Source organism: Pseudopipra pipra, unplaced genomic scaffold (genome assembly GCF_036250125.1).
Source record: "Pseudopipra pipra isolate bDixPip1 unplaced genomic scaffold, bDixPip1.hap1 HAP1_SCAFFOLD_210, whole genome shotgun sequence".
Classification (NCBI taxonomy): Eukaryota; Metazoa; Chordata; class Aves; order Passeriformes; family Pipridae; genus Pseudopipra; species Pseudopipra pipra.
The window spans coordinates 33,109-51,193 of NW_026990689.1; the positions used below are offsets into that span (position 1 = coordinate 33,109).

The 18,085-nt window shown below is 46.9% G+C and overlaps 1 protein-coding gene across 1 annotated transcript in view; it reads left to right on the top strand.

Moving 5' to 3' along the window:
• Positions 1-18,085, top strand: part of BOP1 (BOP1 ribosomal biogenesis factor) — a 40,205-nt gene that overhangs the window by 15,285 nt on the left and 6,835 nt on the right. The window contains exons 10-11 of the mRNA XM_064643485.1: positions 14,061-14,349; positions 17,032-17,116. Of these exons, the coding sequence (XP_064499555.1) occupies positions 14,061-14,349; positions 17,032-17,116 (374 nt within the window). The remainder of the gene's footprint in view (positions 1-14,060; positions 14,350-17,031; positions 17,117-18,085) is intronic.

Below are 18,085 nucleotides of genomic sequence, written 5' to 3' on the forward strand. Positions count from 1 at the left end.
ATCCCAAGGATCCTGGGAAGGTCTTTGTTCCCCACTTCCCTGCATCCCAAGGGGCAGGATGCTGGGAAGGTCCTTGTCCCTTTCCCTGTATCCTGAGGATCCTGGGAAGGTCCTTGTCCCTCTCCTTGCATCCCAAGGGGCAGGATGCTGGGAAGGTCCTTGTCCCTTTCCCTGCATCCCGAGAATCCTGGGAAGGTCCTTGGCCCCCACTTCCCTGCATCCCAAGGGGCAGGATTCTGGGAAGGTCCTTCTCCCTCATTTCCCTGTATCCCAAGGGGCAGGATCCCACCAGAAAGGTCCTTATCCCTCATATCCCTGCATCCCAAAGAGCAGGATGTTGGGAAGGTCCTTGTCCCTCATTTCCCTGCATCCTAAGGGGCAGGATCCTGGGAAGGTCCTTATCCCTCACATCCATGCATCCTAAGGGGCAGGGTGCTCGGAAGGTCCTTGTCCCCCACTTCCCTGCATCCCAAGGATCCTGGGAAGGTCCTTGTCCCTCATTTCCCTGCATCCCAAGGGGCAGGATGCTGGGAAGGTCCTTGTCCCTCTCCCTGCATCCCGAGGATCCTGAGAAGGTCCTTGTCCCTCATATCCCTGCATCCCAAGGGGCAGGATGTTGGGAAGGTCCTTGTCCTTCTCCCTGCATCCCAAGGGGCAGGATCCTGGGAAGGTCCTTATCCCTCACATCCCTGTTTCCCAAGGGGCAGGATCCTGGGAAGGTCCTTGTCCCTCACATCCCTGCATCCTGAGGATCCTGGGAAGGTCCTTGTCCCTCACATCCCTGCATCCCGAGGATCCTGGGAAGGTCCTTGTCCCACTCCCTGCATCCTGAGGAGCAGGATGTTGGGAAGATCCTTGACCCTTTCCCTGCATCCCGAGGATCCTGGGAAGGTCCTTGTCCCTCACATCCCTGCATCCCGAGAATCCTGGGAAGGTCCTTATCTCTCACTTCCCTGCATCTCAAGGGGCAGGATGCTGGGAAGGTCCTTGTCCCTTTCCCTGTATCCTGAGGATCCTGGGAAGGTCCTTATCCCTCACATCCCTGCATCCCGAGGGGCAGTATCCTGGGAAGGTCCTTGTCCTTCACTTCCCTGCATCCCAAGGGGCAGGATCCCGGGAAGGTCCTTTTCTCTCTCCCTGCATCCCGGGGATCCTGGGAAGGTCCTTGTCCTTCACTTCCCTGCATCCCGAGGATCCTGGGAAGGTCCTTGTCCTTTTCCCTGCATCCCGAGGGGCAGGATCCTGGGAAGGTCCTTGTCCCTTTCCTTGCATCCCAAGGATCCTGGGAAGGTCCTTGTCCTTTTCCCTGCATCCCAAGGGGCAGGATCCTGGGAAGGTCCTTGTGCTTTTCCCTGCATCCCAAGGATCCTGGGAAGGTCCTTGTCCCTCGCCCTTCATCCCGAGGATCCTGGGAAGGTCCTTGTCCTTTTCCCTGCATCCCAAGGATCCTGGGAAGGTCCTTGTCCCTCGCCCTTCATCCCAAGGATCCTGGGAAGGTCCTTATCCCTCATTTCCCTGCATCCCAAGGGGCAGGATCCCGGGAAGGTCCTTTTCTCTCTCCCTGCATCCCGAGGATCCTGGGAAGGTCCTTGTCCCTCATATCCCTGCATCCCGAGGATCCTGGGAAGGTCCTTGTCCCTTTCCCTGCATCCCGAGGAGCAGGATTTTGGGAAGGTCCTTGTCCCTCATTTCCCTGCATCCCAAAGAGCAGGATGCTGGGAAGGTCCTTGTCCCTCATTTCCCTGCATCCCAAAGAGCAGGATCCTGGGAAGGTCCTTGTCCCTCACATCCCTGCATCTCAAGGGGCAGGATCCTGGGAAGGTCCTTGTCCCTCATATCTGTGCATCCCAAGGATCCTGGGAAGGTCTTTGTTCCCCACTTCCCTGCATCCCAAGGGGCAGGATGCTGGGAAGGTCCTTGTCCCTTTCCCTGTATCCTGAGGATCCTGGGAAGGTCCTTGTCCCTCTCCTTGCATCCCAAGGGGCAGGATGCTGGGAAGGTCCTTCTCCCTCATTTCCCTGTATCCCAAGGGGCAGGATCCCACCAGAAAGGTCCTTATCCCTCATATCCCTGCATCCCAAAGAGCAGGATGTTGGGAAGGTCCTTGTCCCTCATTTCCCTGCATCCTAAGGGGCAGGATGCCGGGAAGGTCCTTGTCCCTTTCCCTGTATCCTGAGGATCCTGGGAAGGTCCTTATCCCTCACATCCCTTCATCCCGAGGGGCAGTATCCTGGGAAGGTCCTTGTCCTTCACTTCCCTGCATCCCAAGGGGCAGGATCCCGGGAAGGTCCTTGTCCTTCACTTCCCTGCATCCCAAGGGGCAGGATCCCGGGAAGGTCCTTTTCTCTCTCCCTGCATCCCGGGGATCCTGGGAAGGTCCTTGTCCTTCACTTCCCTGCATCCCGAGGATCCTGGGAAGGTCCTTGTCCCTTTTCCCTGCATCCCGAGGGGCAGGATCCTGGGAAGGTCCTTGTCCTTTTCCCTGCATCCCAAGGGGCAGGATCCTGGGAAGGTCCTTGTCCCTTTCCCTGCATCCCAAGGATCCTGGGAAGGTCCTTGTCCCTCGCCCTTCATCCCAAGGATCCTGGGAAGGTCCTTATCCCTCATTTCCCTGCATCCCAAGGGGCAGGATCCCGGGAAGGTCCTTTTCTCTCTCCCTGCATCCCGAGGATCCTGGGAAGGTCCTTGTCCCTCATATCCCTGCATCCCGAGGATCCTGGGAAGGTCCTTGTCCCTTTCCCTGCATCCCGAGGAGCAGGATTTTGGGAAGATCCTTGTCCCTCATTTCCCTGCATCCCAAAGAGCAGGATCCTGGGAAGGTCCTTGTCCCTCATTTCCCTGCATCCCAAAGAGCAGGATCCTGGGAAGGTCCTTGTCCCTCACATCCCTGCATCTCAAGGAGCAGGATCCTGGGAAGGTCCTTGTCCCTCATATCTGTGCATCCCAAGGATCCTGGGAAGGTCTTTGTTCCCCACTTCCCTGCATCCCAAGGATCCTGGGAAGGTCTTTGTTCCCCACTTCCCTGCATCCCAAGGGGCAGGATGCTGGGAAGGTCCTTGTCCCTTTCCCTGCATCCCAAGGATCCTGGGAAGGTCCTTGTCCCTCTCCTTGCATCCCAAGGGGCAGGATGCTGGGAAGGTCCTTCTCCCTCATTTCCCTGTATCCCAAGGGGCAGGATCCCACCAGAAAGGTCCTTATCCCTCATATCCCTGCATCCCAAAGAGCAGGATGTTGGGAAGGTCCTTGTCCCTCATTTCCCTGCATCCTAAGGGGCAGGATCCTGGGAAGGTCCTTATCCCTCACATCCATGCATCCTAAGGGGCAGGGTGCTCGGAAGGTCCTTGTCCCCCACTTCCCTGCATCCCAAGGATCCTGGGAAGGTCCTTGTCCCTCATTTCCCTGCATCCCAAAGGGCAGGATGTTGGGAAGGTCCTTGTCCCTCTCCCTGCATCCCGAGGATCCTGAGAAGGTCCTTGTCCCTCATATCCCTGCATCCCAAGGGGCAGGATGTTGGGAAGGTCCTTGTCCTTCTCCCTGCATCCCAAGGGGCAGGATCCTGGGAAGGTCCTTATCCCTCACATCCCTGTTTCCCAAGGGGCAGGATCCTGGGAAGGTCCTTGTCCCTCACATCCCTGCATCCCGAGGATCCTGGGAAGGTCCTTGTCCCTCACATCCCTGCATCCCGAGGATCCTGGGAAGGTCCTTATCTCTCACTTCCCTGCATCTCAAGGGGCAGGATCCTGGGAAGGTCCTTGTCCCTTTCCTTGCATCCGGAGGATGCTGGGAAGGTCCTTGTCCCTCACATCCCTGCATCCCAAGGGGCAGGATGCCGGGAAGGTCCTTGTCCCTTTCCCTGTATCCTGAGGATCCTGGGAAGGTCCTTATCCCTCACATCCCTTCATCCCGAGGGGCAGTATCCTGGGAAGGTCCTTGTCCTTCACTTCCCTGCATCCCAAGGGGCAGGATCCCGGGAAGGTCCTTGTCCTTCACTTCCCTGCATCCCAAGGGGCAGGATCCCGGGAAGGTCCTTTTCTCTCTCCCTGCATCCCGGGGATCCTGGGAAGGTCCTTGTCCTTCACTTCCCTGCATCCCGAGGATCCTGGGAAGGTCCTTGTCCTTTTCCCTGCATCCCGAGGGGCAGGATCCTGGGAAGGTCCTTGTCCTTTTCCCTGCATCCCGAGGGGCAGGATCCTGGGAAGGTCCTTGTCCCTTTCCCTGCATCCCAAGGATCCTGGGAAGGTCCTTGTCCCTCGCCCTTCATCCCGAGGATCCTGGGAAGGTCCTTGTCCTTTTCCCTGCATCCCAAGGATCCTGGGAAGGTCCCTTGTCCCTCGCCCTTCATCCCAAGGATCCTGGGAAGGTCCCTTATCCCTCATTTCCCTGCATCCCAAGGGGCAGGATCCCGGGAAGGTCCTTTTCTCTCTCCCTGCATCCCGAGGATCCTGGGAAGGTCCTTGTCCCTCATATCCCTGCATCCCGAGGATCCTGGGAAGGTCCTTGTCCCTTTCCCTGCATCCCGAGGAGCAGGATTTTTGGGAAGATCCTTGTCCCTCATTTCCCTGCATCCCAAAGAGCAGGATCCTGGGAAGGTCCTTGTCCCTCATTTCCCTGCATCCCAAAGAGCAGGATCCTGGGAAGGTCCCTTGTCCCTCACATCCCTGCATCTCAAGGAGCAGGATCCTGGGAAGGTCCTTGTCCCCTCATATCTGTGCATCCCAAGGATCCTGGGAAGGTCCTTTGTTCCCCACTTCCCTGCATCCCAAGGATCCTGGGAAGGTCTTTGTTCCCCACTTCCCTGCATCCCAAGGGGCAGGATGCTGGGAAGGTCCTTGTCCCTTTCCCTGCATCCCAAGGATCCTGGGAAGGTCCCTTGTCCTTTTCCCTGCATCCCGAGGGGCAGGATCCTGGGAAGGTCCTTGTCCTTTTCCCTGCATCCCAAGGATCCTGGGAAGGTCCTTGTCCCTCGCCCTTCATCCCGAGGATCCTGGGAAGGTCCTTCTCCCTCATTTCCCTGCATCCCAAGGGGCAGGATCCCGGGAAGGTCCTTTTCTCTCTCTCTGCATCCTGAGGATCCTGGGAAGGTCCCTTGTCCCCTCATATCCCTGCATCCCAAGGATCCTGGGAAGGTCCTTGTCCCTCTCCCTGCATCCTGAGGGGCAGGATCCTGGGAAGGTCCTTGTCCTTCACTTCCCTGCATCCCAAGGATCCTGGGAAGGTCCCTTGTCCCCTCTCCCTGCATCCCAAGGAAACCTGGGAAGGTCCTTGTCCCCTCTCCTTGCATCCCAAGGGGCAGGATGCTGGGAAGGTCCTTCTCCCTTTCCCTGCATCCCGAGAATCCTGGGAAGGTCCTTGTCCCTTTCCCTGCATCCCGAGGAGCAGGATTTTTGGGAAGATCCTTGTCCTTCACTTCCCTGCATCCCGAGGGGCAGGATCCTGGGAAGGTCCTTGTCCCTCATATCCCTGCATCCCGAGGGGCAGGATCCTGGGAAGGTCCTTGTCCCTCATATCCCTGCATCCCGAGGATCCTGGGAAGGTCCTTTTCTCTTTCCCTGCATCCTGAGGATCCTGGGAAGGTCCTTGTCCCTCATATCCCTGCATCCCAAGGATCCTGGGAAGGTCCTTGTCCCTCTCCCTGCATCCTGAGGGGCAGGATCCTGGGAAGGTCCTTGTCCTTCACTTCTCTGCATCCCAAGGATCCTGGGAAGGTCCTTGTCCCTCACCCTTCATCCCGAGGATCCTGGGAAGGTCCTTGTCCCTTTCCCTGCATCCCAAGGGGCAGGATCCAGGGAAGGTCCTTTTCTCTCTCCCTGCATCCCGAGGATCCTGGGAAGGTCCTTGTCCCTCATATCCCTGCATCCCGAGGGGCAGGATCCTGGGAAGGTCCTTGTCCCTCATATCCCTGCATCCCGAGGATCCTGGGAAGGTCCTTGTCCCTCATATCCCTGCATCCCAAGGATCCTGGGAAGGTCCTTGTCCCTCTCCCTGCATCCCAAGGAACCTGGGAAGGTCCTTGTCCCTCACATCCCTGCATCCCAAGGGGCAGGATGTTGGGAAGGTCCTTGTCGTTCTCCCTGCATCCCGAGGGGCAGGATCCTGGGAAGGTCCTTGTCCCTCATATCCCTGCATCCCGAGGATCCTGGGAAGGTCCTTGTCCCTCTCCCTGCATCCCGAGGAGCAGGATTTTGGGAAGATCCTTGTCCCTCATTTCCCTGCATCCCAAGGAGCAGGATCCTGAAAGGATCCTCACCCCCTGCTCTACATCCCGAGGGACAGAATCCCAAGCATCCCAAACATCCCAGGGATGCTCCTGGACCAGCACAGGGCCCCCGGATGGGTCTGAGCCGTGGCTGTTCCTGCTCCTGGAAAACAGGGAATGAGAGAACATCATATTATTATTATTATTATTATTATTATTATTATTATTATTATTATTATTATTATTATTATTATTATCATCATCATCATCATCATTATCATCATTATTATCATCATTATTATCATCATTATTATCATCATCATCATCATTATTATCATCATTATTATCATTATTATCATTATTATTATTATTATTATTATTATATAATAGATAAGTATAAAATAGATAACAAAAATATAAATATAGATATAAATATTTGATATCTATTTTATAAAAATAGATAAATAGATGACAGATAAATAGCTATGTAATATATAGATAAATATAGATAATATAGATATATATTGATAATATAGATAATATATTATCTATAGATAATATAGATCATAGATAACAGAGAAATAGATAGATAATGTATATAATATAGATAAATATAGAAAATATAGGTAATATATTATCTATAGATAATATAGGTCATATAGATAATGTAGATAAACACATAGAGAAATATATATTATATAATTATATATATAATGTATAGATAAGTAAATATTATTATAATATAATAGATAAATATAAAATAGATAACAAAAATATAAATGTAGATATAAACATTTGATATGTATTTTATATAAATATATAAATAGATAGCAGACAAATAGATGTATAATATATACATAAATATAGATAATATAGATAAATATAGAAAATATAGGTTATATTTTATCTATAGATAATATAGACCATATAGATAATGTAGATAAATATATAAATATATATCATATAATTATCTATATATAATATATAGATAAATATATATTATTATTAAAGAATAGATAAAACTAAAATAGATAACAAAAATATAAATATTTGTTTTATATAAATATATAAATAGATAACAGAGAAATAGATAGATAATATATAGATAAATATAGATAGTATAGATAAATATACAAAATATAGGTAATATATTTATAGATAATATAGATAATATATAGATAAATATATATTTATATTAGTATATAAATATAGATAATATAGATCATACAGATAATATAGATAAATATATATGAATAATATAATTATATATAGTATATTGATAAATATATATTTATATAATATATAGATAAATATAGATAATATAAATAATATATTATCTATAGATGTATAGGTCATATAGATAATACAGATAATATATATAATATAATTATCTATATATATAATATATAGATAATATATATTATTATAATATAACAAATAAATATAAAATAGATAACAAAAAAAAAATATCCCAGGCAGGTTTTCAACGCTCGCCTTTATCCTAAAAATGATAAAATTCCTTAAAAATGCCCCTTTTAATTAATACAATAATATATATTTATCTATATATTATATAGATAGATAATTATATAATATATATTTATCTGTATTATCTATGTTATCTATATTATCTATAGATAATGTATTATCTATATTATCTATATTTATTTATATATTATATATATATCTATATATTATATATAATTATATTATTTATCTATACATTTATCTATATTATCTATAGATAATATATTACCTATATTTTCTATATTTACCTATATTATCTATATTTATCTATATATTATATATCTATTTATCTTTTATCTATTTATCTATTTATATAAAATAGATATCAAATATTTACATTTTTGTTATCTATTTTATATTTAACTATTATATTATAATAATATATATTTATCTATATATTATATAGTTATATAATTATATAATATATATTTTTCTATGTATTTATCTACATTATCTATATGGTCTATATTATCTATAGATAATATATTTACCTATATAGTTGTCTATTATCTATATTCTCTGTATTATGTGTAGAAAATATATTACCTATATTTTCTCTATTTATCTATATTATCTACATTTATCTATATATTATATATCTATTTATCTGTTATCTATTTATATATTTACATAAAATAGATATCAAAGATTTCTATCTATATTTATATTTTTGTTATCTATTTTACATTTATCTTTTATATTATAATAATATATAGTTATGTATACATTATATATATAATTATATAATATATATTTATCTATGCATTTATCTACATTATCTATATGGTCTATATTTTCTATAGATAATATATTTACCTATATTTTCCATATTTATCTATATTATCTATATTTATCTATATATTATATAGCTATTTATCTGTTATCTATTTAAATATTTATATAAAATAGATATCAAATATTTATACCTATATTTATATTTTTCTATTTTATATTTATCTATTATATAATAATATTATATATGTATATATTATATATATAATTATATAATATATATTTATCTGTGTATTTATCTACATTATCTATATTACCTATAGATATTATAGTTACCTATACATTTATCTATATTATCTACATTATCTATAGATAATATATTACCTATATTTTCTATATTTGTCTATATTATCTACATTTATCTATATATTATATATATATCTGTTATCTATTTATCTATTTATATAAAATAGTTATCAAATATTTATATCTATATTTATATTTTTGTTATCTATTTTATATTTATCTATTGTATTATAATAATATAATATATATATTATATAGATAATTATATAATATGTATTTATCTGTGTATTTATCTACATTATCTATATGGTCTATACTATCTATAGATAATATATTACCTATATTTTCTATATATTTATCTATATGATCTATATTATCTATAGATAATATATTACCTACATTTTCTATATTTATCTATATAATCTATAATTATCCTTATATTACCTATCTGTTTATCTATTTATATAATAGATATAAAGTATTTATATCTATATTTATATTTTTGTTATCTGTTTTACATTTATCTATTATACTATAATAACTTATATTTATATACTACATATATAGATAATTATATAATCTATATTTATATATTATACATATATAATATATATTTATGTATTTATCTACATTATCTATATGATCTATATTACCCATAGATATTATATTTACCTATACATTTATCTATATTATCTACATTATCTATAGATAATATATTACCTATATTTTCTATATTTGTCTATATCATCAACATTTATTTATATATTATATATATATCTGTTATCTATTTATTTATTTATATAAAATAGATATCAAATATTTATATCTATATTTATATTTTTGTTATCTATTTTATATTTATGTATTATATAATAATATATATTTATCTCTATATTATATATAATTATATAATATGTATGTATCTGTGTATTTATCTATATGATCTATATTATCTATAAATAATATAATTACCTATACATTTATCTATATTATCCATATTATCTATAGATAATATATTATCTACATTTTCTCTATTTGTCTATATTATCTATATTTATCTATATATTATGTATCTATTTATCTATTTATATAAAATAGATTTCAAATATTGATATCTATATTTATATTTTTGTTATCTATTTTATATTTATCTATTATAATAATATATATTTATCTATATATTATATAGATAGATAATTATATAATATATATTTAACTGTGTATTTATCTACATTATCTATATGTATGTCTATATTATATATCTATATTATATATCTATTTATCTGTTATCTATTTATATATTTATATAAAATAGATGTCAAATATTTATATTTGTATTTTTGTTATCTATTTTATATTTATCTATTATAATAAGATATATTTATCTATATATTATATATATATAAAATTATATTATATACATTTATCTATGTATTTATCTACAATACCTATATGGTCTGTATTTTCTATAGATAATATATTTACCTATATATTTATCTATATGATCTATATTATCTATAGATAATATATTACCTATATTTTCTATATTTATCTATATAATCTATATTTATCTATATAATATCTATTTATCAATTTATATAATAGATATAAAATATTTATAATTATATTTTTGTTATCTATTTTATATTTACCTATTACACTATAATAATTTATATTTATCTATATACTATATATATAGATAATTATATAATATATATTTATCGATATATTATATAAATAATATATATTTATCTATGTATTTATCTACATTATCTATATGGTCTATATTATCTATAGATAATATATTTACCTATATATTTATCTATATTATCTATATTCTCTGTATTATCTGTAGATAATATATTACCTATATTTTCTATATTTATCTATATTATCAATATTTATCTATATATTATCTATCTATTTTTCTGTTATCTATTCATACGATACTAAAGAATATTAATATTAAATATTACAGAAAATTATTATTTATTTTTGGGGGGGGGCTGTTGGAGCCACCCCAGTTCCATCTCCCCTCCCTTGTCACCATCTCCCCTCCCCTGTCACCACCCCAGTTCCATCTCCCCTCCCCTGTCACCACCCCAGTTCCATCTCCCCTCCTTGTTACCAACCCAGTTCCATCTCCCCTCCCTTGTTACCAAGTTCCATCTCCCCTCCCTTGTTCCCACCCTAATTCCATCTCCCCTCCCTTGTCACCACCCCAGTTCCACCTCCCCTCCCTTGTCACCAACCCAGTTCCATCTCCCTTCCCTTGTTCCCACCCCAGTTCCATCTCCCCTCCCTTGTTCCCACCCCAGTTCCATCTCCCCTCCCTTGTCACCAACCCAGTTCCATCTCCCCTCCCTTGTCACCAACCCAGTTCCATCTCCCCTCTTGTTCCCATCCCAGTTCCATCTCCCCTCTTGTTCCCACCCCAGTTCCCTCTCCCCTCCCTTGTTCCCACCCCAGTTCCCTCTCCCCTCCCTTGTTCCCACCCCAGTTCCATCTCCCCTCCCTTGTTCCCACCCCAGTTCCATCTCCCCTCCCTTGTTCCCACCCCAGTTCCATCTCCCCTCCCTTGTTCCCACCCCAGTTCCATATCCCCTCCCTTGTTCCCACCCCTGTTCCATCTCCCCTCCCTCGTTACCACCCCAGTTCCATCTCCCCTCCCTTGTTCCCACCCCAGTTCCATCTCCCCTCCCCTGTCAACACCCCAGTTCCATCTCCCCTCCCTTGTTCCCAACCCAGTTCCATCTCCCCTCCCTCGTTACCATCTCCCCTCCCTTGTTTCCAACCAGTTCCATCTCCCCTCCCTTGTCACCACCCCAGTTCCATCTCCCCTCCCCTGTCACCACCCCAGTTCCATCTCCCCTCCCTTGTTTCCAACCCAGTTCCATCTCCCCTCCCTTGTCACCAACCCAGTTCCATCTCCCCTCCCTTGTCACCACCCAAATTCCATCTCCCCTCCCTTGTCACCATCTCCCCTCTCTGGTTACCAACCCTCTCCCCTCCCTTGTCACCAACCAGTTCCATCTCCCCTCCCTTGTTACCACCCAAGTTCCATCTCCCCTCCCTCTCACCCTCTCCCCTCCCTTGTCACCAACCAGTTCCATCTCCCCTCCCTTGTTACCAACCCAGTTCCATCTCCCCTCCCTTGTTACCACCCTAATTCCATCTCCCCTCCCTTGTCACCACCCCAGTTCCATCTCCCCTCCCTTGTCACCACCCCAGTTCCATCTCCCCTCCCTTGTTCCCACCCCTGTTCCATCTCCCCTCCCTCGTTACCACCCCAGTTCCATCTCCCTCCCTTGTTCCCACCCCAGTTCCATCTCCCCTCCCCTGTCAACACCCCAGTTCCATCTCCCCTCCCTTGTCACCAACCCAGTTCCATCTCCCCTCCCTCGTTACCATCTCCCCTCCCTTGTTTCCAACCCAGTTCCATCTCCCCTCCCTTGTTCCCAACCCAGTTCCATCTCCCCTCCCTCGTTACCATCTCCCCTCCCTTGTTTCCAACCCAGTTCCATCTCCCCTCCCTTGTTACCAACCCAGTTCCATCTCCCCTCCCTTGTCACCACCCAAATTCCATCTCCCCTCCCTTGTCACCATCTCCCCTCTCTGGTTACCAACCCTCTCCCCTCCCTTGTCACCAACCCAGTTCCATCTCCCCTCCCTTGTCACCACCCCAGTTCCATCTCCCCTCCCTTGTTACCACCCTAATTCCATCTCCCCTCCCTTGTCACCACCCCAGTTCCATCTCCCCTCCCCTGTCACCACCCCAGTTCCATCTCCCCTCCCTCGTTACCACCCAAATTTCATCTCCCCTCCCTTGTTCCCAACCCAGTTCCATCTCCCCTCCCTCGTTACCATCTCCCCTCCCTTGTTTCCAACCCAGTTCCATCTCCCCTCCCTTGTTACCAACCCAGTTCCATCTCCCCTCCCTTGTCACCACCCGAGTTCCATCTCCCCTCCCCTGTTCCCACCCCCGTTCCATCTCCCCTCCCTTGTTCCCACCCCAGTTCCATCTCCCCTCCCTTGTTCCCACCCCAGTTCCATCTCCCCTCCCTTGTTCCCACCCCAGTTCCATCTCCCCTCCTTGTTCCCACCCCAGTTCCATCTCCCTCTTGTTCCCACCCCCGTTCCATCTCCCCTCCCTTGTTCCCATCCCAGTTCCATCTCCCCTCCCTTGTTCCCACCCCAGTTCCATCTCCCCTCCCTTGTTACCAACCCAGTTCCATCTCCCCTCCCTTGTTCCCAACCCAGTTCCATCTCCCCTCCCTTGTCACCACCCCAGTTCCATCTCCCCTCCCTCGTTCCCACCCCAGCATCCATCTCCCCTCCCTTGTTCCCAACCCAGTTCCATCTCCCCTCCCTCGTTACCACCCAAGTTCCATCTCCCCTCCCTTGTCACCACCCCAGTTCCATCTCCCCTCCCTTGTTCCCACCCCAGTTCCATCTCCCCTCCCTTGTCACCAACCCAGTTCCATCTCCCCTCCCTTTTTACCAAGTTCCATCTCCCTTCCCTTGTTACCAACCATCTCCCCTCCCTTGTTCCCACCCCAGTTCCATCTCCCCTCCCTTGTCACCAACCCAGTTCCATCTCCCCTCCTTCTTCCCAAGCCAGTTCCATCTCCCCTCCCTTGTTCCCACCCCAGTTCCATCTCCCCTCCCTTGTCACCACCCCAGTTCCATCTCCCCTCCTTATCACCAACCCAGTTCCATCTCCCCTCCCTCGTCACCACCCCAGTTCCATCTCCCCTCCCTTGTTCCCACCCCAGTTCCATCTCCCCTCCATTGTCACCACCCCAGTTCCATCTCCCCTCCTTGTTCCCAACCCAGTTCCATCTCCCCTCCCTTGTTCCCACCCCAGTTCCATCTCCCCTCCATTGTCACCACCCCAGTTCCATCTCCCCTCCTTGTTACCACCCCAGTTCCATCTCCCCTCCCTTGTCACCACCCCAGTTCCATCTCCCCTCCTTGTTCCCAACCCAGTTCCATCTCCTCTCCCTCGTTACCATCTCCCCTCCCTTGTTCCCAACCCAGTTCCATCTCCCCTCCCTTGTCACCACCCAAATTCCATCTCCCCTCCCTTGTCACCATCTCCCCTCCCTGGTTACCAACCCTCTCCCCTCCCTTGTCACCACCCCAGTTCCATCTCCCCTCCCTTCTTACCACCCAAATTCCATCTCCCCTCCCTTGTCACCATCTCCCCTCCCTTGTCACCACCCCAGTTCCATCTCCCCTCCCTGGTTACCCTCTCCCCTCCCTGGTCACCAACCCTCTCCCCCCGCTGTCCCCCCAGCCGGTGAAGCAGGTGACGTGGCACGGCAAGGGCGACTACTTTGCCGTGGTGGTGAGCGACGCGGGCAGCCGGCAGGTGCTGATCCACCAGAGCAGCAAGCGCTGGAGCCAGGCCCCGTTCCAGAGGAGCAAGGGGATGGTCCAGTGCGTCCAGTTCCACCCCACCCGGCCCTTCTTCTTCGTGGCCACCCAGCGCTGCGTCCGCGTCTACAACCTGCTCAAGCAGGAGCTCACCAAGAAGCTCATGAGCAACTGCCAGTGGGTGTCCAGCATGGCCGTGCACCCAGGAGGTGGGTGAGGGTCCCACCCTGCCCCGGGGGGCTGGAGGGGTGGGGGGTGGTGGGATTGTGGAGTGGTGGGATGGCTTGGAGTCGGAGGATCAGGGAATCACAGTCAGAGAATCAGAGAATTACAGTCAGAGAATCAGAGAATCAGAGATCAGAGAATCACAGAATCACAGAATCACAGAATTACAGAATCACAGAATCAGAGATCAGAGAATCACAGAATCACAGAATCACGGAATCACAGAATCACAAAATCATAGAATCAGAGATCAGAGAATCACAGAATCACGGAATCACAGAATCACAAAATCATAGAATCAGAGAATTACAGAATCATAGAATCAGAGAATCACAGTCATAGAATCACAGAATCAGAGAATTATAGAATCACAGAATCACAGAATCAGAGAATTACAGAATCACAGAATCACTGAATCAGAGAATCACAGAATCACTGAATCAGAGAATCACAGAATCACAGAATGACTGAATGACAGAATGACAGAATGATAGAATGATAGAATGACAGAATCAGAGAATCCCAGAATCAGCTGGGTTGGAAGGGACCTCCCGAGATCATCCAGTCCAACCCTTGATCCAACCCCGCCGTGGTTCCCAGCCCATGGCACTGATGCCACATCCAGTCTGTCCTTAAACACCTCCAGGGATGGAGAATCCCCCCCTTCCCTGGGCAGCCCATTCCAGTGGCTGAGCACCCTCTCTGCAAAGAATTTCTTCCTGATATCCAACCTAACCCTCCCCTGGCACAGCTTCAGACCCAGCCCTCTTGTCTTGCTGATGGGAAAAGAGACCAACCCCCCCCTGAATCTGCCCCCCAAACTGCCCCCACCATTCCCATAATTCCCTAATTCCCTGTGCAGGTGACACCATTCCCCATCCCCCTGTCCCTCCTCTGGACACTCCAACACCTCAATCTGCCCCCCAAACTGCCCCCACCATTCCAGGAATTCCCTAATTCCCTAATTCCCTGTTCCCTGTGCAGGTGACACCATTCCCCATCCCCCTGTCCCTCTGCACACTCCAACACCTGAATCTCCCCCCCAAACTGCCCCCACCATTCCAGGAATTCCCTAATTCCCTAATTCCCTGTGCAGGTGACACCATTCCCCATCCCCCTGTCCCTCCTCTGGACACTCCAACACCTCAATCTCCCCCCCCCAAAGCCCCCCCACCATTCCAGGCATTCCCTAATTCCCTAATTCCCTGTGCAGGTGACACCATTCCCCATCCCCCTGTCCCTCCTCTGCACACTCCAACACCTGAATCTGCCCCCCAAAGTGCCCCCACCATTCCAGGCATTCCCTAATTCCCTGTTCCCTGTGCAGGTGACACCATTCCCGTTTCTCCTGTCCCTCCTCTGGACACTCCAACACCTCAATCTCCCCCCCAAAGTGCCCCCACCATTCCAGGAATTCCCTAATTCCCTAGGTGACAACATTCCCCATCCCCCTGTCCCTCCTCTGGACACACCAACACCTGAATCTCCCCCCCCAAAGTGCCCCCACCATTCCCAGAATTCCCTAATTCCCTAATTCCCTGTGCATGTGACACCATTCCCCATCCCCCTGTCCCTCCTCTGGACACTCCAACACCTGAATCTGCCCCCCAAAGTGCCCCCACCATTCCAGGCATTCCCTAATTCCCTAATTCCCTGCACAGGTGACACCATTCCCCATCCCCCTGTCCCTCCTCTGGACACTCCAGCACCTCAATCTTCCCCCCAAAGTGCCCCCACCATTCCCATAATTCCCTAATTCCCTAATTCCCTGTTCCCTGCGCAGGTGACACCATTCCCGATTCTCCTGTCCCTCCTCTGGACATTCCAATGCCCCCCAAAGTGCCCCCACCATTCCCATAATTCCCTAATTCCCTAATTCCCTGTGCAGGTGACACCATTCCCCATCCCCCTGTCCCTCCTCTGGACACTCCAGCACCTGAATCTCCCCCCCAAAGTGCCCCCACCATTCCAGGAATTCCCTAATTCCCTGTCAGGTGACACCATTCCCCACCCCCCTGTCCCTCCTTTGGATACTCCAACACCTCAATCTCCCCCCCAAAGTGCCCCCACCATTCCCTAATTCCCTAATTCCCTGTTCCCTGTGCAGGTGACACCATTCCCCATCCCCCTGTCCCTCCTCTGGACACTCCAGCACCTCAATCTCCCCCACAAAGTGCCCCTACCATTCCCATAATTCCCTAATTCCCTGTTCCCTGTGCAGGTGACACCATTCCCCATTCCCCTGTCCCTCCTCTGGATACTCCAACACCTGAATCTCCCCCCCAAAGTGCTCCCACCATTCCAGGAATTCCCTAATTCCCTGTGAAGGTGACACCATTCCCTATCCCCCTGTCCCTCCTCTGCACACTCCAATACCCCCCAAAGTGCCCCCACCATTCCAGGCATTCCCTAATTCCCTGTTCCCTGTGCAGGTGACACCATTCCCCATCCCCCTGTCCCACCTTTGGACACTCCAACACCTGAATCTCCCCCACAAACTGCCCCCACCATTCCAGGCATTCCCTAATTCCCTGTTTCCTGTGCAGGTGACACCATTCCCGATTCTCCTGTCCCTCCTCTGCACACTCCAACACCTGAATCCCCCCCAAAGTGCCCCCATCATTCCAGGCATTCCCTAATTCCCTAATTCCCTGCTCCCTGTGCAGGTGACAACGTGATCTGCGGGAGCTACGACAGCAAACTGGCCTGGTTTGACCTGGACCTGTCCACCAGACCCTACCAACTGCTCCGGTGAGCCCCTGCCAGCCCCCCCTGCCCCGCCCAGAGCCCCCCAGAGCCCCCCCAGAGTCCCCCAGTTGGGGCTGGGCCCTCCCCTGGGACCTCACGGGGGAATTGGAGCCCCTGGGGCTCTGCTGGGAGCAGCCAGTGGGGCCACAGCAGCTCCCAGTTTGTCCCAGTTCCCCTGGGCACAGTCTCAGCTCCCAGTTTATCCCAGTTCCTAAATGGGCACAGTCTCAGCTCCCAGTTTATCCCAGTTCCCCTGAGGACAGTCTCTGCTCCCAGTTTGTCCCAGTTCCCCTGGGCACAGTCTCAGCTCTCCAGAGCCCCCAGCAGCTCCCAGTTTGTCCCAGTTCCCCTGGGCACAGTCTCAGCTCCCAGTTTATCCCAGTTCCCCTGGGCACAGTCTCAGCTCCCAGTTTATCCCAGTTCCCCTGGGCACAGTCTCAGCTCCCAGTTTGTCCCAGTTCCCCTGGGCACAGTCTCAGCTCCCAGTTTATCCCAGTTCCCCTGGGAACAGTCTCAGCTCCCAGTTTGTCCCAGTTCCTAAATGGGAACAGTCTCAGCTCCCAGTTTATCCCAGTTCCCCTGGGAACAGTCTCAGCTCCCAGTTTGTCCCAGTTCCTAAATGGGAACAGTCTCAGCTCCCAGTTTATCCCAGTTCCCCTGGGAACAGTCTCAGCTCCCAGTTTATCCCAGTTCCCCTGAGGACAGTCTCAGCTCCCAGTTTATCCCAGTTCCCCTGAGGACAGTCTCAGCTCCCAGTTTGTCCCAGTTCCCCTGGGCACAGTCTCAGCTCTCCAGAGCCCACAGCAGCTCCCAGTTTGTCCCAGTTCCCCTGGGAATAGCCTGAGCTCCCAGTTTATCCCAGTTCCCCTGGGGACAGCCTCAGCTCCCAGTTTATCCCAGTTCCCCTGGGCACAGTCTCAACTCCCAGTTTATCCCAGTTCCCCTGGGGACGCTCTCAACTCCCAGTTTATC